The following is a 27,552-nucleotide window of genomic DNA, read 5'->3' as shown; positions in this document are numbered from 1 at the left end:
ACAACTTCATTCAGCTTCACCAAGTGCAAGTCTAAGATTTTGTGCTCACGTTCCCCCCTCCAACTCTGATAGTATGTTTGCTGACAGGCCTTGCAGGTACATCAGTATTGTTTGTTTGTTTGTTTGTTTGTTTAAAATATCTCTAGGACGCCTTTCAGGGCAGGAGCCCTCCCAAGGTGGTTTACAACAATAAAATACACTAATACAATTTCATAAAAGCAATAATCTAAACAACAACAGAAACAACACACACACACACACACACACACACACACTGAGGAGAAGGCCAAAGTAAACAAGTAGGTTTCAGGGCCTTCCTAAGAGCCTGCAATATTGGGGCCTGACCCTGATGGACCCTTAATGGCAACCCATTCCAGAGGTGTGGGGCCACTGCAGAAAAGGCCCTCTCTCATGTACTTGCCCACCTAACTGCCCTCAAAGGTGGGCAAATGAGAAGGGCCTCTCTTTCTGTTCTTAAAGTGCGGGCAGGCTGATATGGGTGAAGGCAGCCCTGCAAGTAATTTGGTCCCAATGTAACCAGTGCAGGTTGTGCAAAATAAGCAATATGTGATCTGACCACCTCGACCCTACCAATACTCAGGTGACTGCATTCTGCACCAACATCCTAATTCCTAGACAAGAGAACCACCTATCCACAGTGCCTCAGGATTCAGCCTCAGCTTATTAGCCATCATCCAGCTCACCACTGCATCCAGACACTGGTCCATGGCCTGCACAACTTCTCCTGACTCAGATGATACAGATAAATACACTTTACTAATGACCACCCTCGGCAGCTTCATACAGATGTTGTATTGGGGACAGAATGGACCCCACAGCTTAATTGCCATGGGCCTGAAGTATGGTCACTTAGTGCTATCCTCTGCAGACAACCCTGCAAGATGGGGAAGAACCATGGTAACACCATGCCCCCAACTCACAGAGCTGGTCCAGATGGATTCCCTGGTGAATAATATCAAAGGCTGCTGTGAGATCAAGGAAATCAACAGGGTCACACTCCCCCTGTCTCTCTCCTGATTAAAGGTCATCTGTTAGGGTGACCACGCCAGGCTGATTCAGCCCCCAAACCAAGCCTGAACACAGACTGGAAAGGGTCTAGGTAATCTGTTTCTTCCAAGAGTGTTCGCAGTTGCATGGCCATCCCCATCCCGAGCACCTTCCCTAGGAAAGGGATATTAGTGACTGAGTGGTAGTTATTAAGAACTTCTGGGTCTAGTGTGGGTTTCTTGAGAAGTGAGCACACCACCGCCTCTTTGAAGGCATCAGGCATTTTGTTATCTTTTCTAAGAAGGCCGATTATTAGCCAGTAGAAAAGTGGGATATAAATAGTGAACTAAACTACAGACAAGAATATCACTTTGGTGGTTGTACTCCCTACCAGGAGTTCAGCACCTGGCATTCTTGCTGATGCTTGTCCTGGGCTCTCTTAATTGTGTGTGGCTTGGCACTATGAGCAGTGCCAAGCAGCTGGATTTAGCCGCCGTTTTAATTTCCCAGAATGGCCTGGACCTAGTATCACACTGGAGCACTGTGGGAAATTAAATGGACAGCTAGTCCAGTCTGCCCAGTGGAGTTCTGAGTGTACCAGTGCTGCCGGGGCCACTGACAGAAAAGCCCCCGCCCCTCCACCAACCGCCAGGGGATACTTTGACCAGATCTCCCTCGGTTAAGCTGGAGCCAACCCTGCTCCCCACTCTTGTGGTTAAGAACCAAATCATGCAATCAGCAATGAGGGCAGTTAAACTGGTTGCTGAAAAAAGAAAGAAAAAAACTCCAGAGGTCTGTAAGAGGTTGGGGAAAGGCAAAGGAAAGGTAGTGATGGGAATGCCAATGACTGCTTGCACTCTAGACCATGAGGAACAAAACAAACGTTACTTTAAATCTATGTCTGGCAGCCACAACATTTTTACTCTAGAGAAGGTGCCCTCCAATCTGGATTGGGACCCTTGTGCAGCAAGTAGCGGAGCTGTGAAGATCCAGCTTGGGGTTCCTGCACCTAATCTAACGTAAATATGGAAAGGGGGGGAAAACGTAGCTTATAGACAAAGATTTAAAGTCATGTCTGTTTAAGCCCTCCAAAGTAATAATACACTATATCTGAGCAGATGCAGGACACTTTCCTTTTATCAGCCAGTATCCATACCTAGCATTCACAGATCTAAATTCACACGGGCCTCCAGTTCAGCAGAGGTGGGCATCAGCCTCAGCCTCCCTCTGTCTAGCTCTCATCCACTAAGGGGCACTTAAGCTAAAGGTTTGTTTATCTTATTAGCCTGTTTTTATTACTCCAGTCCAATCAAAGAACTGCTTGCATGGTGTTTTCCATCTCGAATATCTACAATTTGACATCACTATTGTCGTCATAGTGGCTTTCCATACATCAGCAGGTGTTTATTATGGCAATTTCTACAAATACAGATTTAATTCCATTTCTCACTAGTGCAAATTTGCCCTTAAAGTCCCAGCAGTCATGCAATCGCATTTTGAATATGCCCAGTGGAAACAATATTTGATAATAAATATGGCAGATGTCACATGACCACATAATAGGCACAATAAAATGGAAGATAAATTGGCTGTTTTGATTGTCAGGACCTCTTCTCCACTCCCATGAAGGGGAATCATGGTTCACTTATGGTCATTTCCAGTTACGAAGCACTAGTTCATAAGTTAGTCAAAGGCATTGAACGTAGGAATACCTGAAGTTTGCAGGTAGCCGTCTCACCAACTCAGCCCGCAGTTACCCTCCGTTTGTTGCCTGCAGTTGTTGCATTTGTTATAATGGACCCCATGTGATCTGTGCTTTTCTATTCTCTGATGCTAGCACGTATAGTTTCTATTCTTGTTACCCAGGAGTGGTCTGGGATGGAAATACAGGAACATATCACCCCTTTTGCTCCTCTGCAACAAAATGTGGATCTTTGCCCATTAGGCAGAATGATATGGCCGCCTCAGGCAGCTAACTTTGGGTGTCATGAAGGGGCAGAAAATTGTTAGCTATTTAATTTATTGTATTTTTACTAGTACTGGGCTTAACATTTCTTCCACATTTTTTCAGTTTTCCACATTCTTAATCAGTTTGACAGAAATTACTTTCAAAAAGAAATTCAAAGGAAACGATAATTTCAGAGAAATTCTCATGGGTTGGGTTTGGGCTTCTTGTGCTTACAGTACTTCTGAGGTGGCGGAGGAGTGTGCATGAGTGCCCTGTCTTTCATTGTGCAATCCTCTTTCTGGCAGCATGTAGCCTCCTATTTCTTCCCCCCACCCCAGCTTTTTAAAGTATACATAAATGGATTTGTATATATCCATAGCAATGAATACGTATGAAATGCATATATGGAAAAACAACTTTCAAGCAATAAGCTTCAACAAAAGTGGACCAGATATCCAAATGAGTAACCATTCGAAGGTGGCATCTATATGGCCCCCATTCAAATATGGAAAGCATTGTAAGTCCTGCTGCGTGCTGAGTGCCTGAAAGCTGAGTTGTCCTCCTTGTTAAAAGGCCTTTTAACAACAACAAAACAAAATATGCCTCATGTGGCTTTCAAGCACTCCGCAGGGAACAGCACTGGAAAGCCCCGAGAGAAGAAGTCCTGATTAAGTTCTCTAGGGGGCTTTTCAAAAAGTTCAAGCAGCCACAGATGCTGCAAGGACAGAACAGGATAATAATGATAAAATAGAGTGTACACACACACACACACACACCCATCAGCCTCATCCTTACAGTACGGTAAGCAGTGAAGTGCTGCACACAGAAACTCTCCAAAATTCTCAAAATCCCCAAAGAGGCAGAAAAATGACTGCCTCTTTCGCAGGGAAACTGAAGAGGTTGTGAAAGGCCCAGTGGAGTTTCAGCACAGCACCCTTAGCCACCTCACAGTAAGCTCAAAAGTTATGCTCAAGAACACCACCCACATAAATTCAAAATAAATTATAAAATACTCTGGGAATGAGGCAGAAACATGGAAGCCTCTTTCATGCGGGAAGAAAACTTTCAGGAAATTGGAGGGCAGATTTTGGCACAGCACTAGCTCTGCCTTTTCCCTGGAGCTGAACACACCTGCATTGTGGAGGATGCAAAATGGGGACTAGGTTGCCAACACAGTAGAGGCTGTTGCCACTTGCAGTGACGGTGCAAACAAACAAAAACCTTTAGGAAAAACAAGCTATGCTACAACTCCTGCCAATGGTAAGCTCTACCTGTGAGAAACTGTTGGGGAATTTCTCTTCCCTCTAGAGACATTTTCCTCCCAATTTCTCTGCCCACAAAAAGAGTGATTTTTGAAAGGCCATTTGTGCACAGCTCTAATTTTTACTGCCATGGTCGGTGGTTGTGGAATTTTCTGCCTCAGGTCCCAAAACAACCTGGTCAGCCTTAGGTACTGTGCACTTTGACTTGGCAGGGGTGGGGGTGGGGGGCACCATTTGCTGTTATCTGCCTCAGGCAGTAAAATGTCTCGTGCTGGCCCTGGCTCAAAGTGAAAGGGAGGAAGGCAGGAAGGTGCAGAGCACTTCTTCTGTCCTTTATGAGGCAAACAAACATCAGAAACCCATGTTGAGGTCAGATGAGGCTTTTATCGTGCCATTGCCTTATGTCATTCATGGAATTTTATGGGGTCCAGGTGATGTCATTCCCACTGTTTCTTCCATCATTTCTTTCCAGAAAATCTGTTGAGAAAAAGTTGTAATAGCTGCACAATGCCTTCTAACTGGCAGCACTAGGAATCTGGAAGTACTCCCAATGTGAGGAAGGAAGGGATGGGAGAAACAGATGGATATGTCTTTCTAGAACTCAAGCAGGTCCATGGCTTTCTTAGAGAAAACTCATACAGCCTCAAGGGAACAGATCACACTGCTCAACAGAAAGAAAGCCTTCTCTCCCTGACACAATGGTGTGAAAGGACAGTCTGGCTGAGGAAGGAGGCATATCTTACCGACTTCTACTGACGCAGCCCCTGCTGCATTGACAGGGAACCCACAAGTGAGAGGCAATATACTAGATTCCCTCTAGATTCTAGAGCCGTGATGGCGAACCTATGACACGCGTGTCAGCACTGACACGCGTAGCCATTTTCAATGACACGCGGCCGCATGCGGTCGCATGCAGAGAAGTATGGGGCCGCATGCCGAGAAGGACGTTTCATCCTCGGCTACTGCATGGCCAGGTGCAGTAGCCGAGGATGAAACATTTGCTGTAGTGTAGTCTAGACACTCTGTGCCGGAGGTCTGTAGGCCAAAACAACAGAACTCCGGCACAGAGCGTCTAGTTCTGGGACTTCCGGTTAGGCCGTTAGGGGATCTTTGACCTCACTTCCGGCCGGCGGAGCAGGGAGCAGCGGAATGCCGCGCGGGACGCATCTCTGGGGGCCCTGTGATCGCTATTACCAGCAACCACATAACCACAGCAACCATCATCCAATCTACTGTTCTGGGGTGTCATGGATTTCTAATTGACCATCATTACTGAGATAAGTGAGGGGGAGGCTGGGAGAGGTGAGGGCCTGTGCTATGGGTGCCGTTTCCCGCCATTAGAAATAGCGGCAGCCATCTTAATTTATATAAGGAACACCATTTTGCAGCATACTACAGACTCCATTTCACCACTATTACTGTTGTGCATCCTTATTAACCCCTATTTCTGCTTATTAACCCTGCCCTTTCCTAAAAGACAGTTACATGTGCCATCTTGTGGTCAGTTAGGCTAGTTAACCCCTAATTGCCTGCTGGGCTAACAGGCTATCTATCATTCTATCTTCTGTCACTGCCCCCCTGATGGAGAACCCAAAAAATAAAAAACCAAGGTTAAGTAAAGGAAGTGGTAGTAGCAGTAGCCGACCCTTTCCAGAGACATGGACCGAGATGTATGGCATTACAGAAAAAAATGGCAGATCATTTTGCGTTCTATGTACTGAAACGGTAGTAAGCAGAACGAATATAAATAGACATTTTGAAACTAATCATTCCCAGCTCTTGAAAAAAAGTGAGGATGAAAGGAAGGAATACATTTCCAGGCAGCTACACCTTTATAAGAGCCAATCTAATTCCATCCTTAAATTTATAAAAGGCTCTACAAATTTAACATCTGCAAGTTTGAGCATTGCTCACTCCATAGCTCAGCATGGAAAAGCACTCAGTGAAGGAGAATTTATTAAAGAAACTCTCCTAAGATGTGCACCAGTTCTATTTCACGATATGCAGAATAAAGATGCAATTATTAAGAGAATATCTGAGTTACCACTCAGTAGAAATATCATAAAAGACCGAATAATGAGACTGAACACAAACATACAACATCAATTAAAGAGAGACATAAGTAATTGTAAATATTTTTCGATCTCTCTTGATGAAACTACTGATGTCACATCACATGCTCAGTTGGCCATTATTGGTCGATATTCTGATGGTCTCACAATGAGAGAAGAGTTGATAAAGTTAGTAAAGTTAGTGCCAACAAGTACATCAAGAAGCGAAATATGTAAGGTTGTTATACAAACATTCCGTGACCTAAGCATTGATATCTCTAAAGTTGTGTCAGTGACGACAGATGGGGTACCAAACATGGTGGGGAAAAAAGTCGGATTTGTCAAATTGTTTACGGAAGCTATTGGACATCCGATTGTGCCTTTTCATTGTATTATCCATCAGAAGGTTTTATGTGCCAAGGCAGGATTCACTGACTTAAACGACTTAATGTCAGTTGTTACAAAAATAGTTAATTTAATAGCTGCTCGCCCCCTTCACAAGCGAGAATTTTCTGCACTTTTACTGGAGGTTGATTCCACCTACAGTGGACTGCTGATGTACAATAATGTAAGATGGCTGAGCCGAGGCAAAGTTCTTGAGCGCTTTGTGGAGTGCTTTGAAGAAATTAAGGTATTTCTTGAGGATAAGGATGTGGGAAACTTTTCTCAGCTCAATGATGATAAGTGGGTCAACACCCTGATATTTTTTACAGATCTCTCTGTTCATATTAATGAACTGAACTTAAAGTTACAAGGGTTTGGCAAAAGTATTGACGTTATGTTTGGATACATAAAAGCTTTTGAAAGTAAACTTAAAATTTTCAAGCGAGATGTAGAAACTAAAACTTATAAGTATTTTCCTCGAGTAACGAAGTATTTTGAGAAGGCCAGTGCAGCTGTACAAAATGAAATGGAACCCTTGCATATAAAGTACCAGCATGTTTTAGACTCGTTACTTGACCAGTTCAGTGATAGATTTAATCAATTTAGAAGCCTAGAACAGACCATAAAAATAATTAAGTATCCTGATGTAGTAGTCTACAGTAGTTTGGAATTAAATGGTTTCCAATGGATGCAAATTGATGATTTGGAGATGCAACTTGCAGAATTTCAAGACAGCATCTGGGCTCAGCTGTTTGTCGACTTGAGGTCAAAGCTTGAGAATCTGGAAAGGTGCTGCTTGGAGAATCAAGAGGAGTGCCACTACGAACAGGAAATTTGGAGTGCCTGGAACCGATTACCAGACACTTTTAGCACCCTGAAAAATATAGCAATGGCTTTACTCACAATTTTTCCCTCTACGTACTTTTGTGAGACCAAAACCAACAAAAGAAACAGATTGACAGATGAAGTTAGTAGTGCTTGCTTGGGCTTGAAGTGTACAAAATACCAACCTTCAATTGAAGGTTTAGCCAATGAAATTCAGCAACAAAAAAGTCACTAATAGGCAGGTTAGTTAAAGAATTCCCCCTCCCCCACACTTATCTTAGTTCACGGCACCCCACACAAGTTAAATAATATCAAGACCAACAAAAGAAACCGACTGACAGATGAACAAAGAAGTCACTAAGCAGGTAAGTTAAATAATTGGTTTTTGGTTAATTAAATACAGCTATATATTACAATTATACATTTTTGTTATTTAAACTATAAATATCGCGAAATTATGGTTTTTTTCTCGAAGTGACACACCACCCGAGTTATGCTCGGTTTTTTGGCAAATTTTGACACACCAAGCTCAAAAGGTTGCCCATCATTGTTCTAGAGGGAAGCTGAAAGGGACAGCATGAACCATGCTAATAGAAACTTGATATCAGCTCTTCCCCTGCCCCCATCTACCCAATCTCTGCTGACTAATAGAGGAGTCTCTGCATAATATGCATTGCCGCCTCCCACTGAGTTCCAGGTTACAGGATGACTAGAAGGACAAGCCCAGCACAAGACCAAATACCACGCTTTCCCCCTCACCCTGCAGTTGTGTTCTGGGGCTTTGCAGAGAGAAGGCAACACGCACACATTTACCCCTCCTAAAGTTTCTTATCTCTTTGTTGCCAAAAGGCAAACAAAAACCAGCAACAGCGGGGCCAGCTCTACTATTAGGTGGTGGCTGCCTCAGGCAGCTGATTTTGGGTATCATGAAAGGGCAACATATCATTAGTTATTGTAATATTGTCTCACATAGCAAAATCTCTTGGACTGGCCCAGATCGGGCATAATTCGTGCAAGGTGTTATGCCTGATCAGACCTCTTTGCCTTGCAACATCAGGGACCTGAACCTTCAAGGCCCTATCATACTGACTAGCACTTAGCTAATAGGAAAAAAAGAGTACAGTGCTACCTTGTAGGGAAAAAAAAGAGAGTTTAGAGCCAAGTTTCCTTCCTCAGGTAATTCTAAAAACATAAGTAAAAACACATAAAATGCCAAAAGCCCTAAACAACTGGGGACCAGGATAACTGAGAGAGTGCCTTCTCAAATATCAACCTGCCCTGGCACTGAGGTCATCAGAGGGCATGCTCCTGGTTGTTCTCCATGGACCTATGGCCTGATTGGAGTCCACTCGGAGAAGAGCCTTCAGTGTGGTGGCCTCCTTCCTATGAAATTCCCTGCCTCTGGAGGTCAAGCAGGCACCAAGATTGTCTTGTTTTCGACACCTCCTGAAAACATCTTTATTTCAAGAAGCTTTCCTTGATTGACCAGCCATGGTTTTTATTGGTACAGTTTAAAATAAATAAATAAATAAATAAATAAATAAGTTTTATTCTTTTTATCTTTTATGTTCACTGCTCTGGAATCTGTTTAGATGTGGAGTGGTGTATATATATGTTGTAAATAAATATATACATTTTAGAAAAGAACCACTAAAAAACTATTTGCATCAAACCATTTTCTTTTAAGAATAACCGGTATAGGAATGTAACATAGCTAAGGGGTGTTTATACCCACTAGTTAACATCCATAGTATTTTAAAACAATAAGAATTGAAAACAAATAATAATTTATGAGAATTAAACTGAACTCACTCAAAACTCCAAATTGTTGGAAACTATGAACTAAAATTTCCAAAATGGTATCTTCTAGATACAACTGTAATCTCTTAGTTTCTATAAAGGCACATCAGATCCTTCTCATTCTTAGTCTGTTTAACCAGTGAGAAAGCTAAGAAGTTCTTTTGCTGGTTGCTAGTAAGAAGGTTTTGGAAGTCGCTCTTTTCTCCTTTTTTTGGAGAGTACTTTGCAGAGAACAGGGTCTGAGACAGAGCATCTTGGCCTTCTGATTTGATGTTGCTAGAGTGATAGCAAGTCTGGTTATATGGGTATCTGAGAGGAAACCAGTCTCTTAGCAAAGACATAGTTGTTTGTCTTGTGGGTTGGTAAGTTCCATTCCTGATGTCAGTGGTCTAGTCAGTAAACCAGAAAATTACTTAGCGGCTGTACCCACCTTCTTAACAATGCCAAGCTTATGTCTAAAAAGAACCAGCTGGTTCCAACCCAGTGGGATACTATGAAAAAGAGATTACTATACAAATGTTTATTAGAGAACAAAATATAAGATTTGGCCTATTTAGGCTTCCCAGAAGGGTGCTAAAACATAGACACTCCAGGGGGCACTGTTGAGCTACATCAGAATATAAGAGTTTGTCACAAGTACTCTGAAGACCAGAGAGCCAGTGTGGTCTAGTGGTTAGAGTGTTGGACTGGGACTCGGGAGATCTGGGTTCTAGTCCCCACTTGGCCATCAAGGTCACTGCATGACTTTGGCCAGTCACTGACCGTTAGCCTAACCTACCTCCCAGGGTTGTTGTGAGGATAAAATGGAGAGGAGTAGGGCCATGTAAGCCACACTGGGTTCCTTCAAGAGGAAAAAAGGTTGGGTATAAATGTAATAATAAATCAAAGTACAGGCAATCGCCTGGGAGGTCAACATACAGGGCTGCCTGCCCCAGCTATGTCAGGTGCCTTGGTCAGGCGAGAGAGATGCTGCCTGCCCTGTTGGAGGAGGTAAGCAGAGATAGGTTATCAATTTGACAGCAGCATGATATCCCTCTGTTCCAGCCCTCTGGCCTCCACCAGCTGTCTAGTGCATAGACATAGTTGTAAAGGAAAGGAAATAAAGAAGTGACCAACACTAAAAGAGTAAGAAAACTCTTGATCATTAAATATTCTCACCCATGATGGTCCGCCAACAAGCTCAGGTGTTCCTGGTCAGTCAATCCTGCAGCTGTTTTCCAGCTGACCCTCTTGCGCCCTATTCCCAATTGTAGCTTCCTTAGTAAGGAATGAGGGGTAGATACTGCTAGTTATATAAAACTTTACTGACAGCAGGGCTGGCTCAAAGTTTGTTGCTGGCTGCTCTCCCCTGGAAAATTAAAATGTTGCTCCCCCTTTGTTTCTTAGCAAATGCTGAGCAGCATAATAATCAGCACAATAATATCAAACTCTCCTGAACAATGGGATGATTGGCTTCAATAGAAAGGGTTGGGATGAAAGGCCAACTTACTGCAGTAAACATAACAAAAATACAAGTGAGACCATTCATTTATAGCAGAAGAAAAGTAAGTTTATTGACAATTGTGTATAAAGCAGAGCAAGGGGGATTTATTTGAAAACCAGCTGAAGACAGATAATGACCTTCTTGCGTACCAGATGCAGGGGAGTGAATGTTTTGCCAGGCTGGAGGTTTAAGCAGCAGGATTGTGGTCCAATTCTAAGAGCTCATGAATGAGCACATGAACTTACAGCAGTAGGTTCTTCTTACGAAGAACATGTAAAATTGAAACAGTGCAATAGAGAATGTTCAAAGTGCTTCACGTAAATTATCTTCATAATCATTAAAACAGCCCCATAAAGTAGGACAGTATTATCACCGTCATCATCCCCATATTGCAAAGCGGAACGATGGTGGCTTCTTCCATCTTTTTTTCTTTTCACCAGACAAAATCTGTTAAGCAGGAAAGGATCTCAAAGGCTAAAATGAGACTGCTGTATGCTTTGACTGATTGCCTGGGTAAGTCCTTATTCCCCAGACTCGGTAAATCAATGCTCTTAAATGAAAATAGAAACCTTATTAATTTTAAATGAACAGAAATCTCTTTCCCTATGGTAAGCTATAACTGATTATGATCCAAGTTTACGCCAGAATATCTGAATCTGAAAATAAAGTACCTTGGTTTCTGCATGCCACTTCTCTACATTTGAAGGCTCTTCCTCTTAGAATCAGTCTATCCCCTTGCTGACCAGATTTTGGATGAAGCCCTCAAGGCTGCACCAAGCTCAATCATGTGAGACGTGAAGGACTTCATTGGCATCAGGTCCTGCACCTATAGTGGAAGTGGATCCCAACAAAAAGGGGCATTTTGCAACTGGCTTAGAAATGAATGTTTTGTCTTCTGAAGGCAACACTTGTTGAGGAACTTATGTCTCAGCTGCTAGAAAAGGGTCGTTGAGGATTTAAGCCATGCTCTTCCATATTATTTGTAACAATATGTTCTTCGTGCTCTGCTGATCTGGTCTCAGTAGTGATTTCGTCTGTGGAAGAATGTTCGGGTTGAACCTGTTCAGGCACTGACGATATACGGGAACAAACAACTGTTGGAAGCACAATAAAATACAGAAGATAAAAGAAAAAGTATATCTATATAGGTATAGTTATGTAGGGCCACATATGGAAATGGATGATGACTTTAAAGAGCCTACAGTTCAAAGACAATGAAGTTAGCATCTGGTCATTAATCTAAAAATCCCTAATGTGTAGATAGAGGATTTCTATGTGCATATCCCCTAACTAGGTGGCCTGTTTTAACTAGAGATGGGGGAGAATTTTGTTTGGTCCACATTTTTAAACAACCTAACTTACACTTCTCCGACTACAGATCGGACCATAGTTATCTTTCAGTTTACGCAGTTCTCCAAATTTTGTGTTGCTGTTCTTGGCTCAAACACTGCATACAAAAATACATGTATTAGGGAAACTTGAGACAAAAATGTGTACTTTAGGGAAAGTTGCGTACAAAAATACGTATTTTAGGGTAAGTTGTGTACCAAATTAAATGCGAACTTCCAGGTTTTGGGGAGAAAAATCACAGACCAATGTAGAAACTGGATGGAACAGACTTATGACTGAATACATGTGAAAATGAGGCAGACCAGAAATAGACTGATTTGTCCATCCCTCGTTTCATCTAGCTATCACTTGTGCCAGAGAAAGGGCAGACACAGGGCAGATTCAGTCCCCCCATGCTTGAAACAGGCAATTGATAGTTTATAAGCTTCCATTGCCACCATCTAGCAGGGGATGCATATGCAGATCCAATTCAGCATGGAGGACTGTGTCCACAGCCCCAGATACTGAATGCATCCTTTTGTGAATATGAGACCTGATCCAGCAAGCAGATCCACACAGAACACCCTCCTCCATTCCCCATGCAGACTGCCTTGGTTGCATTACGTTGTACTGGGCAGCACCTAGACTGATTTAACTCTTGGCCACAATCCAGCCCAGAAGAGCCCTTGCACAGTTTCCACTCCTTTAAAATGTTTCGCACAGGAGAACTTCAGGTGCATTTAGCCATTTGTAATGTCTGGATCCCCTTTGCATATATAAATGAAATATAAAAAGTAAAGGTAAAGGTGTCCCCAACCAGTCGTGTTCGACTCTAGGGTACGGTGCTCATCCCCGTTTCTAAGCCGAAGAGCCAGCGCTGTCCGAAGACGCTTCCATGGTCATGTGGCCGGCATGACTGAACACCGAGGTGCATGGAACGCTGTTACCTTTCCCGCTGAGGTGGTACCTATTTAAAGGTAAAGGTGTCCCCAACCAGTCGTGTCTGACTCTAGGGTGCGGTGCTCATCCCCGTTTCTAAGCCGAAGAGCCAGCGCTGTCCGAAGACGCTTCCGTGGTCATGTGGCCGGCATGACTGAACACCGAGGTGCAAGGAACGCTGTTACCTTTCCCGCCGAGGCAGTACCTATTTATCTACTTGCAATTTCTTGCTTTCGAACTGCTAGGTTGGCAGAAGCTGGGACTGAAGACGGGAGCTCACTCCGTCACGCGGCACTCGGGTCTCAAACTGCTGACCTGCCGACCTTCCAGTCTGCAGTTCAGCGTCTTAACCACTAAGCCACCGCGGCCCCCCTGATGAAATATAATGAAATATAGCCATTCTTAAATGGCTATATTTAAGCCATTTAAATATATACTGTCACACTCGATTGAATGGCCTGTAAAATAACTTTATCTTTTGTACAGACTGAGTTTTGGCAACGTTCCCCTTTGTGTTATTGTGTTCTGTAAAATACAGGGACAACCGAAGTTCTTAAAAAAATTGGGGTGCTGTTTATGTAGATTTCCCAGGAACATATGAAGCTCTCTTAAAGTCAGGCCACTGGCTCATTTAACCTACTGCTGTTTGCTCTATCAGTTGCTGTCCAGGGTCTTGCACAATGCCGGTCCTACCATTAGGTAGAGGGATGTGGCTGCTTCCCACAGCAGATGCTGAAGATGGGGAGCAATGCTGGAGGACAGAGGAAGGTGTGCAACACGGCCTGCCCTATGACCCCTATGCTAGCCTGCTGCCCATTTGAGGATGCTGTTCCATCGCAAGTGCTGAAACTATTCAGTTGCCAATCAGAGTAGCTTTTACACATGGGGATTGATCCACATTTAAGCTGGACCAACTGCGCTGGTAGAAATCTACTTTCCTGCCCTCTCCTTCCCGTGGCAGTCGCTCCAGCCCCCTGAAAATGCTACACAGAGAGTCAGAAGACTTTACAGAATGGAATGAGCTGTAGGGTGTGTGTGTGTGTGGGGGGGAGGGATCCCAAAAATCAGGCAGAGGAACCTTCCACAAGAGAAGCCCTTCCTCTCAAGGAAGTCAGATCCTGGATCCAATCCATGGAATGAGTGGGAGGGCAACATTTGTCCTTCGCCTCAGGCAGCAAAACGTCTTGGGCCAGCCCTGCACACAAGGGTCTTTTTCATTCTTGCTGCCCAGTATCCTTCACTTGGAGGAGATGCCACTGATCCTTGGGCTTTCTGTAAGCAGGGCACTTGGTCTAACATGGTGCAGAAGGCAGAGATTAAATATGGACAACCCGGAATTTCAGATATACACAGTTCACATAGGCTACACTCCTGTACCTATTTACCTGGGAGTAAGTTCCACTGAACGCAATGGGACTTACTTCTGAGTAGACATGTTACACTGTTACTGAAGTTTCTGCTGTAGGAATTTCCACCGTTTTATAGCAGCCTTCATAATATGACGGGGCACTAACGTTTAAATAATTTTTTAGTCATTATAGTGACTAAATTATATAGTGACTATATAATTTTTCTGCTTTGCTCATTGGAGTAATTAAGGCTAACATTAATGGCAAAATCTAGTAAATGCTAGGCACAACTCATGTTCCACTGAAAGCTATGGAATAGGGACTCCTATTGTTATCAATGGGTAAAGTGCACCCAACATGCAGAGTAGCCCTATGCATGTTTACTCAGAAGTAAGACCCACTGTGTTCAATGGAGCTTGCTCCCAGTTACATGTGCACAGGACTTTAGGATTAGTGTTGAATTGTGGCCTAAGTGGTCCACAAAAATGAGATGTTCACCTCCCAAATTTACTGCTATGGTCAGAACACCTATCACAGTGTGGCTACATATTTCCTCTTTAGTTCACTCAGGTGCCTTCATGAATACCATTTTTGAAAACAAATTTTATTAGGTTTTCACCTGGATGAACTCCAGTCTTCTTATTTTGTTGTTGTTTATTCGTTCAGTTGCTTCTGACTCTTCGTGACTTCATGGACCAGCCCACACCAGAGCTTCCTGTCGGCCTTCACCACCCCCAGCGCCCCCAAGGTCGAGTCCGTCACCTCCAGAATATCATCCATCCATCTTGCCCTTGGGCGGCCCCTCTTCCTTTTGCCTTCCACTTTCCCTAGCATCAGCATTTTCTCCAAGGTATCCTGTCTTTTCATTATGTGGCCAAAGTACTTCAGTTTTGCCTTTAATATCATTCCCTCAAGTGAGCAGTCTGGCTTTCTTTCCTGGAGTATGGACTGGTTTGATCTTCTTGCAGTCCAAGGCACTTTCAGAATTTTCCTGCAACACCACAGTTCAAAAGCATCTATCTTCCCTCGCTCAGCCTTCCTTATGGTCCAGCTCTCGCAGCCATAGGTTACTACGGGGAATACCATTGCTTTAACTATGCGGACCTTTTTTGTCAGTGTGATGTCTCTGCTCTTCACTATTTTATCAAGATTGGTCTCTCCTCCCAAGAAGTAAACGTCTTCTGATTTCCTGGCTGCAGTCAGCATCTACAGTAATCTTTGCACCTAGAAATACAAAGTCTGTCACTGCCTCCACGTTTTCTCCCTCTATTTGCCAGTTATCAATCAAGCTGGTTGCCATAATCTTGGGGTTTTTTTTAGGTTTAACTGCAACCTAGCTTTTGCACTTTCTTCTTTCACCTTCGTCATAAGGTTCCTCAGCTCCTCCTCACTTTCAGCCATCAAAGTGGTATCATCTGCATATCTGAGATTGTTAATGTTTCTTCCAGCGATTTCAACTCCAGCCTTGTATTCATCAAGCCCAGCATGTCGCATGATGTGTTCTGCATACAGGTTGAATAGGTAGGGTGAGAGTATACAACCCTGCGGTACTCCTTTCCCAATCTTAAACCAGTCTGTTGTTCCATGGTCTGTTCTTACCGTTGCTACTTGGTCATTATACAGATTCCTCAGGAGGCAGACAAGATGATTTGGTATCCCCATACCACCAAGAACTTGCTACAATTCATTATGATCCACACAGTCAAAGGCTTTAGAATAGTCAGTAAAACAGAAGTAGATGTTTTTCTGAAACTCCCTGGCTTTCTCCATTACCCACTGGATATTGGCAATTTGGTCTCTAGTTCCTCTGCCTTTTCTAAACCTAGCTTGTACATCTGGCAATACTCGTTGCATGAATTGCTGGAGTCTACCTTGCAAGATCTTGAGCATTACCTTACTGGCATGTGAAATAAGTGCCACTATTTGATAGTTTAACATTATTTAGTGTTTCCCTTTTTTGGTATGGGGATATAAGTTGATTTTTTCCAATCTGGTGGCCATTCTTGTATAGCTTTGAACACTTTGCTTTTACAGCCCTCCTCACCTCATTTGGGGACTGATGTTTCATCTCTTATTAGGCAATAATTTTTCCTCTCTGGACTAGTCAGTTGTTGTTTTTTTACATTGTAGAATTAAGTTAAACCTGACAAAGTAAGGTAACCATTAAATTAAAGATAAGATTCCAAGTTCTTATGCAAGGTGGTATGTGGCTGAAGAAGCTGTCTCTCTTCTCTCTGTATGACATTTCAATGCAATTCAGGAATAAGCTCCATTGATCTGAATGGAACTTCCTTCAAGGCAGATAAGGCAGATAACCTTAAATGACACTGTAAAACCATCAGCTGGATAATATGGCTATTCAGACAGTGCCAGAAGGCGAGAAACATGAGAGCTGTAAAAGAAATTATCTCTTCTTGCTACCCATTATCTTGCCTTGTTAATATTCTACTAGGAATCCTTTTTATATTTTAACCTAGTGGAATGCTTTAGTTGGCTACTGCCTAGAAACAGGTTGAAACCAGTTGTCTATGCTACTCAGATTTTTCATACTCACAGAGAACCTTAACCTCAAGTTAGCATTTCTTCTTAACATTAAAATTTCAGGTAAAATGGCACAAATTTTTAAAATAGCAACACCCATACCAATAAACTCTTCTGCAATCCCAGCCTCCTTTTCAAGGATTTTGATGAGGGTTCAAGAATTGCTGAACAATGGAACTTAAAAAAACTTGAGATAGCTGTGTCATGCTTGCATCACCCCCTGCCCCCAACACATTGTCCCAACTTAGGCCATAAAGAAACTGAAGGTGGTTTGAAGGAGGGATCAGTGCTTGTAATATGGACATTCTTACTGCTTTAGGGCCTGGGTCAAAAACAATGTGTGTGTAACACCACTGGAAGCGAAGCCTCTCTCAAACCACTTTTAACCATTTTAAAAATGATTGTTTTTTATTGAGCCTGGAGAAGAGATGATTAAGAGCCAATATGATTGCCATCTTCAAATATCTGAAAGGCTGTCACACAGATGATGGAGCACATTTGTTCTCTGTTGCTCCAGAGGGTAGGATATGAACAACGGTTTCCAATGACCAGAAAGGGGATTCTGACTAAAGATGAAGAACTTCTTGATGGTACGAGATGACTGACAGGGAACACAGACTGCCTCATAAGGTGGTGGACTCGCCTTTGTTAGACGAGAACAAAGCTGGATGGCCACCTATCAGGGATGCTGTAGCAGCAGATTTCCTTAATCAGCAGGGGATGGGATTACTAGATGACGGAGGGAGCAATCTTATGGGGATCGACGGTCGTTTCCGACCCCGGGTGCAGCCGCCTATTCATTGCAGGGTCGGAGGAGTGGCGAGGAGTGCATCTCCTCTGCTCTCCCGCCACCCTGCTCTCGCGGCTAGGCAGCTGATTTCAGCTGTCCAGCCATGGGACCTCGGAGTGCAGGGTGGGGAGGCCGAAAGACATATAGGAAGTGTCGTACTGGCACTTCCAACCTCCCCTCCCCAGCCCGCCCCCAGGAACGCCCCGTTTCCCCCGCTTTGCACTGCTCTTACGAGTGCGGGGCTGAACTGCGCTGCCTATGAAGTGGCATGGGAGGGGGTGGAGCACGAGCTCCAAGGTCGGTTCCTGGGAACTGACCAATCCTATGGCTGTCTAGCCACTGACTAGCGGCCACAGGATTGTACCCTAAATTTTGCATTGCACACCCGATTATTTATATATATATATATATATATATATGCACATACACACACACACTTCTATTTTTCAGTTTTATAGTGATGCTAAATACTTACCCAACAGAGCCCGAAAACAGTGAGTTACAAATACAACCAATGCAGAGAGAAACAAGGAGCCCAGGAAGTAAATCTGCAATGAATTCAGAAGTTGATATTAGTTAGAGCCACAAAACTCCAGGTGTTTACTCAAAGGGTAATGGACTCATTACATACCAGACTAGACTGCAAAGTATTCTCCCAGAAAATACTCAGGTGAAGGTAAAGCAAAGCTAATGTGCATGGACTAATTGATTCTTCAGTGCTAAGATTCCAACACCTGTGGACAATAGTTAAAATATATTCATATATAAATATAAAAAGCTGGTTCTTAACATTCCGTCACACTCTAGGGTGATCAGGAACAGGCGCAAATCTTAATTCGGGTCATCAGGGTCACACTCTAGAGTGACCGCCCTCCATGGGTTCATTGGTGTCAGGGAGCATGGCTACTTCCCCCCGACATCATTTGGTCCTCAGTCGATGCACTGAATGAGGGTTCAGCTGCTGCTCCCCTGGGAGGAACCCTCTTGTTATCTCCAATCTGTCATTAGAGATAACAAGGGGATTCCCCTTCATGCCACTTGCCCATTTGGAGGGGGAGCAGCATACACTCTAAATCTGCTTGGAGATAATAAGGGGTTTCCTTTCCCCACCTCCTCCCCAAGCTCCTGGTAACATCAGGCCAGGGGGTGGGACTTGGGGAGAGGAGTGGGTGGGGTCCATGGAGGGAGCACAGGCCTCCATAGGTCAGATAAGCAACCTCCATGGGCCAGATTAGGCCCATAGGTCAGAGGTTGCCCACCCATGATCTAATATATACACCACAGTTCAATTTAACACTTCAAGCAACAATACTATACATGCTTATTTTCAGGTCGCACTGAACTCAAAGGCACTTAACTTTGAACAAACATGCTTAGACACCTGTTTGAGGTTCTGCCCTTTTGAAAAATGAGATTTTGCCTTCTCAGTGGCAGTGGCATAGTGACAGAAGCTTCCTTCAAGCAATGATGGTTGCGTGGAGGAAGGGAACGAGGCTATGCCTACTGGCCCCACGCCTGCATCCCTGCACCACTCCTGTGGGGTATGTGTGTGTGAGAAGGTGTGACTGGGGAGCCTGCTCTATATGTGCAGAGCCTAGTATAACCCAGATTCTAAATCAGGGGGGAGCTGACGCACATAGAGTGGTCTCCCCTCTTCAGAGTTTCCCTCCAGATTCATTCATTCATTCATTCACTCATTCCATTTATATCCTGCCTTTTTTCCTCCTTAAGGAACCCAAGGTGCCGTACATAATCCCGCTCCATTTTAGCCTCACATCAACAAACCTGTGTGGTGGGTTGGGCTGAGAGTCTGTGACTGGCCCAAAGTCACCCAGTGAGCTTCCATGGCTGAGTGGGGACTAGAACCCAGATTTCTCAGCTCCTAGTCCAACACTCTCACCACTACACCACAGTGGCTCTCAGATGTGTGGGTTGTAGGCAACAAGCAGGGATGTAATGGCACGAGTGGAGCCGGCAGACATGGTCCTGCTCTCTTCCTTCACGTGATTATGATTATGTGGCAGAGAATGCCTGAAAGGGCCCTGAATTACCTTGGAAGAGAGATCCAACAAGTCACTTGTAGCTTGTGAAATCTTTGTGCATTGCAAAAGAATCTGGCACATGTTCTAGGGCATATTATCAGTTCACAATGGGTGAAGGTCAGTTCTGAATTTATTTAATTGCATGTTACTTTTATTGTTATTGTTTTATACTCTATACCATTTTTAGTCTGACCTTGTACATCATTTTCAGTATTGATAAAAGGCGGCAAATGATTTAAACAACAAAATAAGATAGGACTTTTCAAGTCTAAACTCTCAATGTCTAAGGGGAAATCAAAACATACTTTGAATGATGTAAATACTTTATTTCTTAAAAAAGGGGGGGCACTGATGAAGAAGAACAAGAACAGCCTCACCTTTCATAAAGCTCCTGACGGAGGGTCGTATTGCTGGAGTGGGTGGCCCTGTTGATTTTTAAAAGATCCAAAATACGACTGGGGATGGAATAACCTTCTTCCAGAAGAAGGGCCAAATTAAAAAATCCCTGTAACATGTAAATAATTAACATGTATTAATTTACAGTACTGCTAGCTTCAGATTGAAAGCCTACAGTTTGTCTTCGCAGCATCTCTATTGATCTCACTTCACACATGAAGAACAGAAGCTGAGAGTGTGTGCAACTTGCGCGATGCATGTGTTTGACTCTAATGCATCCCTGCTTCCCGTCTTTACTTAATATACAGAGACACAGCTTTGCCAAGGCATTATGTTTTTCTATTGCTTTATGCCAGGGGTTGGGAGCCTTTTCCTTGTTGAGGTCCACATTACATCACTGGGTGTGGCCAGCACCAAAAGTGGACAGGACCAGAGCCTGCAGTGGGAGGAGTTACAGATTGTCTCTTACCACTGTTCAGTTCACAATGGAAAAAAAGACATTTACACCCAGGCATGCTCATTTTCCAACTTGTGTAAGGTTTGCTCCATCAGTTTTATAACTGGGGGAAATTGCAGGACAGAGTAAATAGGATCTATAATCTGGAGCTAGAGAATGGGGAAATGGGGCATGGGCTGGGAGAGTCGGGATATCTGGGTTGAGAGGCCTGGAGGGCCACATTTGGGCCATAGGCTGGAGGTTGCTCACTCCGCTTTAAGGATAAAAAACGTGCCCTCATTTGATGAACAGGGGGAGCACACAATCCTCAAAAGAAAAAGGACATGGATAGGGTTGGAAAAATAGCAATCTGTCAGGTAGCAACCTAGACAGTGAAACAGAGAGCAGTGGGCCAGGAAAGCCAGTGGCACAGATTAAGGAAGCACTGAGGCTGACAACTAGGAATAACCTGAGACAGAAACCCTCAGAGACTGCAGCCCTTGAGCACAATGCCACTGAGGGGCTGGTATGCTCACTTCCCCAGGGGCTCCTGCTCCACAGGAGTTGAAGGGACTTTGCTACACTAGGCAGGGCAAGGGAGGGAGGGAGGGAGGGAGGGAGGGAGGGAGGGAGGGAGGGAGAACTGTGTCCTAAAGCCCATGTGCAGTCTGGGGCCCAGATGTAATTTGCAAAGGAAGGTGCCCATGCTAGAAGCAGCATGAGTACCAAAACAGACATGTGGTTTCAGGTATGTCATGCAACTCAATGATGCTCCTTCAGGCAGTCACCCAGCCTACCTGTGCGATCAAGCCAGTCTTGAGAGCGGAGCTGACTGTAACAACAAATACAACTTTTTCATAATGGGGTTTTATCGCTCTATAGCAGCTTCTATGCTAGTGCAGCAAAGAATGTGAGGGTCTTCTGTATCCTTGGTAATGTAAATGCTTTTCTGAGAAATGTTAAAGATGTCACGTATAGCAAAGCTGTCAAACTCAAGTAAGCTAGAGAGCCAAATTCCCCAGGGAGCATATGTTCGAGAGCTCCATGCACAATGCTTCACTGCACGATGTTAATTCCACCAAGGGCTAAACAGGAGGTGGTACTTGTCATGCAGTTTGCCCTTACACAGCTTTCTCATAATGGTGTAGGGGTGAGGGCAAGCTGGGTCAAGACTATGGCAAAGGATTAAAGCCCCCCTCCCCACTACCATATTCATGATCCAGCTCCCACCTGCCCCTCCATGCCACCTAGTTGTTAAGGAAAAAAACTACACAAGGACAAACTATATCCCAAACATCACATGCACTTTGCCCCAACACCAAACTATCAATTGAATCTCTATTAGACACCAAGAATGCAATCCTATGCATGTTTAGACAGAAAAAGGTCCTACAACTCCCAGCATTCCCCAGCCAGCTATAGCATAGGATTGCACCCTAAAATGGGAAAACTAGAAATGGCAACTGTGGCAAGGCACCTGTTCTTAACCACTTTATAGCATCAATATAACAAAGTCATACTGGCCAGAATCCAATGGAGAGGTAGGGTTAAGTGCTCTCACCTCTCATGGGACTATTTCATACTTCACTGTGGCATGCAATATCAGCCTCAAGTGCATCAGCCCCATTGCTCTGAAAGTCATCAACTTCCAAGCCCTGTACACGTTTCAGTCATATGGAATGTGGTATAGATTACAAACCACTCTATGGATCTAAAAGGCCTCAACACCCCCCGCCCCCCGACTGAGACTATGGCTTTCTTCACATGGAACTTTTTTCCTGCTATTGAGATGGCTCTCCCATGGAAGCTTGTGAGCTCTTTAGATGACGCCGTGAACCTCCAGGGAGTCTCCTGCACTAAAAGACCTTTATTTAGTTTTAAAATAGATTGGAGATAATGAGCTATCAAATTACCCCGTTGTGTTCCACTTGAGTTCCCTCCATGAAAAGAAGAAACGCAGCAAGAAGAGGAGTGAGATCAATGAAAGTTATGGAAGACTAAGGTATGGAGAAGGAGCGGGAAAGGGGAGGGAGAAAAGGAAGCGAGTGAAAAAGGGAGTTGTCGTGATCCTGCATTTAAAATGGAAAGCCCTGTTTTAAATGCAGAATTTTAGGCTGGTGTAGTGATGCTCTATACCACCATCTACCTGCGCATCTCCATGTAATGCTGCTTGTGCATACATCTGTACTGACATGTCCAAGTTTCTGGATTGGTTCCAATATCCATAGTAGTAGAAGTCTCCCACCTTCAAATAAGCTATGAAAAGAACAGACACACTAAAGACTGTGAGATTAGTTATTTTCATACTCTGCTCAAGTTAAGACACAAATCACAGTGTCTTCGTGTAGCCACCAGCTCCCAAAAGGCATTAATTAAATAACTGACCAATTGATGAATTACTGCTTACCATCAACTGCCTAGTTATGCAAAAACAGCTAGAAGGAGGCCATTCTTCACCAAAGAGCATGCAAACAACATTATCTTTAACACATTTTTATACATACCAAATGAGGGTGCATTGCTCTGAGAAACTGCAAAATTATAGTATCTCCAAACACAGTCCGTAGCCAAGTATCTTTTTGCCAGATTCTGGGGGAGGGTGGGGAAAAGAACGGCTCAGTGTGTTTTCCAAGCAAAATAGTTAACAATTCAAAATGACAAGAGGTTGTGAAGAGACTTCCTTACTGGTCTCTCTTCACAGAGATGTGCCAGATTTGTCTGTGAGACCTCAATTCCAGTCTCTGCTGACAGAATGTAATACAGCAGGGCTTCATGCCTAAAATTGGAGAGGAGTGAGAGAAACAAAAAAATGGGCCAGGACACTTGTTCACTCCAGAGTAAGAGAACAAATTGCTTCCAATAGCTCCTGACAAAGGAAGGAAACCTTCCGAAACGTGTTAAGCGTAATAAATATTGTTTTTGTGAGCACCGGAGCTGGTCTCCTCATTTTTCACCGAGCACTCCATGTGATCAGAGTGTGCACCCTAAAACATCCCCCAGAATCATCTACGGCACACAGATGTTCCTGGGAAGACATCTGTGTAGAAAGTGGTCCATGAAGGCAGAAAATTGGTTTAAATATCCACATTAATAGGGGCCAAAGTTAAGATGGCAATGGCATAACCAAATTCAGGTCATGCAGAATTCACAGAAAATGGTGGTGGGGTGTGGACCATTTAAAGTGCCAACATATGTGGGTAGGATGAAGGATCTGAACCTATCTCCACCCCCTCCTCCGGACACATAAACCAACCCCTTCTCCTCAGCATTTTTTTTTTTTTTGACCAGTGGAGATAATTTCTGGTCACAAAGCCCCACCAAGAAAAAAAACTGGCCACAGAGAAGCCATCTTGTGAGGGAACGTTCGGGGCGGAATAGGGATTCCAATTTCCCTTCCTGCCAGTCCATGCTGTTTTTTATATGGCCCTAACCCTGCCCTGTTCATATGAATTTGGCGATTCATATGAAGCCATGACAAACTACTTATAATGTTAAATGTATCACACCGCTGTGTGAAACTTTAAAAACTGTAAATAGCAGCTGTCTGGGCCCCCACGCAGGATTAGGACCAGGGTTTTTTTTAACACCCTGCCATGTCCCCCCCCCTCAAAGCTGCTAGTAACCACAGGATGGAAGCTTCCATTGGTGCATCCCTCTAGCGCCAATTTGTGGGTTTTAGTGCATAGGGCTCAGGAAGAAAGAATAGCTCTCCAAAGCAACAGCTCCATCTACTGGTCGGAAGAAAGGATGTTAGCTGGTTTAAGCTGCATTCACACAGATACTTTCTACAGGAGGCTGTGCGAAGCCCTACATGTATTGTGCCTGTACAATGCTTTGACAGAATTCCTAGATGTAACCGCATGGATTGAGACATGCTGGATTTGGGCTACCATTAAAAGGACAGGAAACTAACTGTCAAAGATTTTGTTTATTATGGCATTTGTGCCACCATGCAAGATTTTCTGCTTTGGACACCAAAATATCTTGGGCTGTTTCAGAGCCGAACTAGAAAGACAATGGAGGTCCGTGATCAGATCTTCATCTCTTTAAATTTTAGCAAATAGTATCCCCAAGGTGTGTTGCTCCCTAATTCAAACTGCACCAGCCGCACAAGGAGGAGGATGACCCTTTTCCCCTGCACTGTTTTCCTAATGAAAATTGTTCACCCAGAACTGCTATTTGCCACATTACAGAAAACCTAACAGACTGGAGATCTGATAACAGATGCCAAATGTCTTACCTAGTTTGGCTCTAAATTTCTAGGTCATATTGGGCTAATGGTCTGTCATGAACTGAAACCTCTGACAGATCTGTTGGGAGTAACAGAATTAAGAAAGGGATATATCAGTAATCAATTTAGCTACCGTTCGTTGGCCAGCTCTCACGATAAACTATAGAATTTGTATTTCTTCCCCCACCCCTTTTTCTTTTTTGCTCTCATCTATGACAAGAACGAGGTACTGGGAAGGCACAGAGTTATTTCACCATATCAGTAAAAACACATCATGCATATAGAAAAGCTAACATTCAGTAACAGAATGCCAAGAACAGGGTGCCCAAGGAGATCCAGTGTGGTGTAATAGTTAGAATGATGTATTGGGACTGGGATTCGGGAGACTTCGGTTTAAGTCCCACTCAGCCATGAAGCTCATTGGGTGACTCTGAGCCAGTCAATGACTCTCAGCCTAAGCCATCTCACAGGGTTCTTGTAAGGATAAAATGGAGAGGAGGAGGATCATGTACGCCGCCTTGGAGGAAAAGGTGGTATATAAATGTAACAAACAAACAAATAAAAAACAGCACAAGGGCACCAAACCTACCAAGACAATTCAAGGTAAGAATTGAGTGCTTTTCGGATGACATGACCTAAGTAGCCATTCTTTTCTGCCACGTATTTTGCCCAGCTGTAAATCAAAACAATAACATTAGAACTAGAGGCCTGCAGCCAACATTATGGCTGGCAAATATCTAAACACACCACAGCCCAATCAGCGGTCCATGGGAGAATCTCCTCTGCCAGTTGGGCCCAGACATGGGCTGCCAGTCTATATCCAGGCCTGATTCAAAGTGTTGGTATTAACATTCAAAGCCCTTAACGGCTTTTGGATCAAGCTAGCTGAAGATCGTCTCCTCTCATATATACCTGTCCGGACCCTAAGTTCATCCTCAGCGGTCCTTCTCTGGGAACCCACACCAAAGGAAGTGAGGTGGTTGGCTACTAAGAAGAGGGCCTTTTCTGCTGGGGCATCCCAGTTGCGGAATGAACTTCCCAGAGAGGCTCGCCTGGCACCTACAAGGTGCTCTTTTCAGCATAAGGTGAAGACCTTATTTTCCCAAGATTTTTAGTCATTCAGTTTCTGTTATTATAAATTTGTTATTATATTTTAAATCTTTGCACTGCTGCTAGGTTTTATATTGGGTTTTTTAAATTTTTATTTTATACTGTAGTTTTAAACCCTTAAACTTTTGTATTGTATTTTATTGTGTTGTTTGTATGGTTTTAATTGTTGTGAACCATCCAGAGACCTTCAGCTAATGGCGATATAGAAATGTAATAAGTAAGTAAGTAAATAAATAAATTCCCCAGCATGCTGTTCCTCACGCTTGTCTTGCCTGCTACCTCCTCACCCACCTCTGCAAGGGTTGACACTTTGGCAGCAGCCCTCAGGTTGTGAAGGCATGGGAAGATGTCCCTCACCTCCACCATGTACCTCAGAGACTGTTCGAGGTGGGCACTTTGCAGCGATGCCCAATCGCATGGAGGTCTCGCTCAGGCCATTTCTTCCCTTCTTCTTCCCATCCCAGTACTGACAGAGGGGAATCACGCAAGCTGGGCTTCTGCATGAGCAGAGCGGGAGACGCCAACTCGCACATTCATGGAGGGGAAGACGGTTCATGGAGGACAGTTGCCTTCATTACCATTGTAAGAACTGAGGCTCCCTCTCTCCCTCCTTAAAACATGCAATTAAAGCTTCACAAGTGAAAATCCTCTCAGCTCATGGGGAGACACAACAAGCAGGGTACAAAAAGAAGAACCCAGTGTAGAGTACATTCATTCATGTATATGTATATGTATACACACACACACACACATATATACATATACCGCCCAACAGCTGAAGCTCTCTGGGCGGTTCACAAAAATTAAAACCAAACAGCACACAATAAATTTTTTTATAATATATAGAACATTAAAACCGCAATATAACAATACAACCACAATAAAACCTACATTAAAGTCACCTACACACACACACACACACACACACACACTCATAATTAGAATTTTGCTCTTTCTAACATTTAGCATTACTTACATTACTGCCTTTTCAGGGTCCCTGGGAAAGCTTGGTAAATTCCCTGTAATATAATATTGAGAACACCGCAATGTCCCTTCCATGTGTCCGCTTTCTGCTGCTTTATAGAAATAGTTAGCAGCAATAGTCTGCAAAGAAAAAAGGGTAGAAAAATATAAACTGATCTTGTTTGTTTATTTATTTACTCATTTATTACAGTTATTTATAGACCACCTCTCATCATAAAAGATAACAAAGTGGTTTACAAAACAAAACTAATACAGTAAAAAGGCAGTCAAACATGCAACGAATACTCAGAAATCAATAAAGCCAGTACTAAAAATGTTTGTTTTCACTTCCACTAGTTTTAATAGCCTATACATATGGGGAAAACATAAGTTTTAAACAAAGGTAATTAGCTACATTTTTGTACACCAAATAAAATGGCCATGTCTCTATTATACACTCGAGAAACCAGATAGGAAAACATTGATAAATACTGAATCCATGTTAGAATGTCACCAACAGTAAGGTTAATCCATTTGTGACACTTGTCCAGAAGGCTGCCTCATTTGAGACTGGAGACCAAGAATAGATTTTGAGAGAGCTAAAAGTGATTTGAGAAGGCATCACTTCTCACAGTGCACGTACATATTTCTTTTGCTCCACTACC

The 27,552-nt window shown here is 43.5% G+C and overlaps 1 protein-coding gene across 3 annotated transcripts in view; it reads right to left on the bottom strand.

Moving 5' to 3' along the window:
• Positions 1-7,223: 7,223 nt before the first annotated feature.
• The window catches only part of SEL1L3 (SEL1L family member 3), a 51,413-nt gene continuing 31,084 nt past the window's right edge, over positions 7,224-27,552 (bottom strand). For 2 of the 3 annotated variants that reach the window (XM_084856989.1, XM_084856991.1), the window contains 9 exons: positions 26,901-27,028; positions 25,404-25,487; positions 23,269-23,359; positions 23,088-23,172; positions 22,730-22,839; positions 20,129-20,256; positions 18,341-18,443; positions 18,185-18,257; positions 10,804-11,855 (listed from right to left, as the gene is read on the bottom strand). In XM_084856989.1, the coding sequence (XP_084713115.1) occupies positions 11,689-11,855; positions 18,185-18,257; positions 18,341-18,443; positions 20,129-20,256; positions 22,730-22,839; positions 23,088-23,172; positions 23,269-23,359; positions 25,404-25,487; positions 26,901-27,028 (969 nt within the window). In that variant the 3' untranslated portion in view covers positions 10,804-11,688. Of the gene's footprint in view, positions 7,528-10,803; positions 11,856-18,184; positions 18,258-18,340; positions 18,444-20,128; positions 20,257-22,729; positions 22,840-23,087; positions 23,173-23,268; positions 23,360-25,403; positions 25,488-26,900; positions 27,029-27,552 lie in introns of those variants that run through there. The other variant, XM_084856990.1, reaches the window with a different exon arrangement.

The sequence above is a fragment of the Heloderma suspectum genome, chromosome 5 (genome assembly GCF_057233095.1).
Source record: "Heloderma suspectum isolate Gila_16-S chromosome 5, 16-S_ref, whole genome shotgun sequence".
Classification (NCBI taxonomy): Eukaryota; Metazoa; Chordata; class Lepidosauria; order Squamata; family Helodermatidae; genus Heloderma; species Heloderma suspectum.
This window is presented reverse-complemented; position numbering and strand designations above follow the sequence as displayed.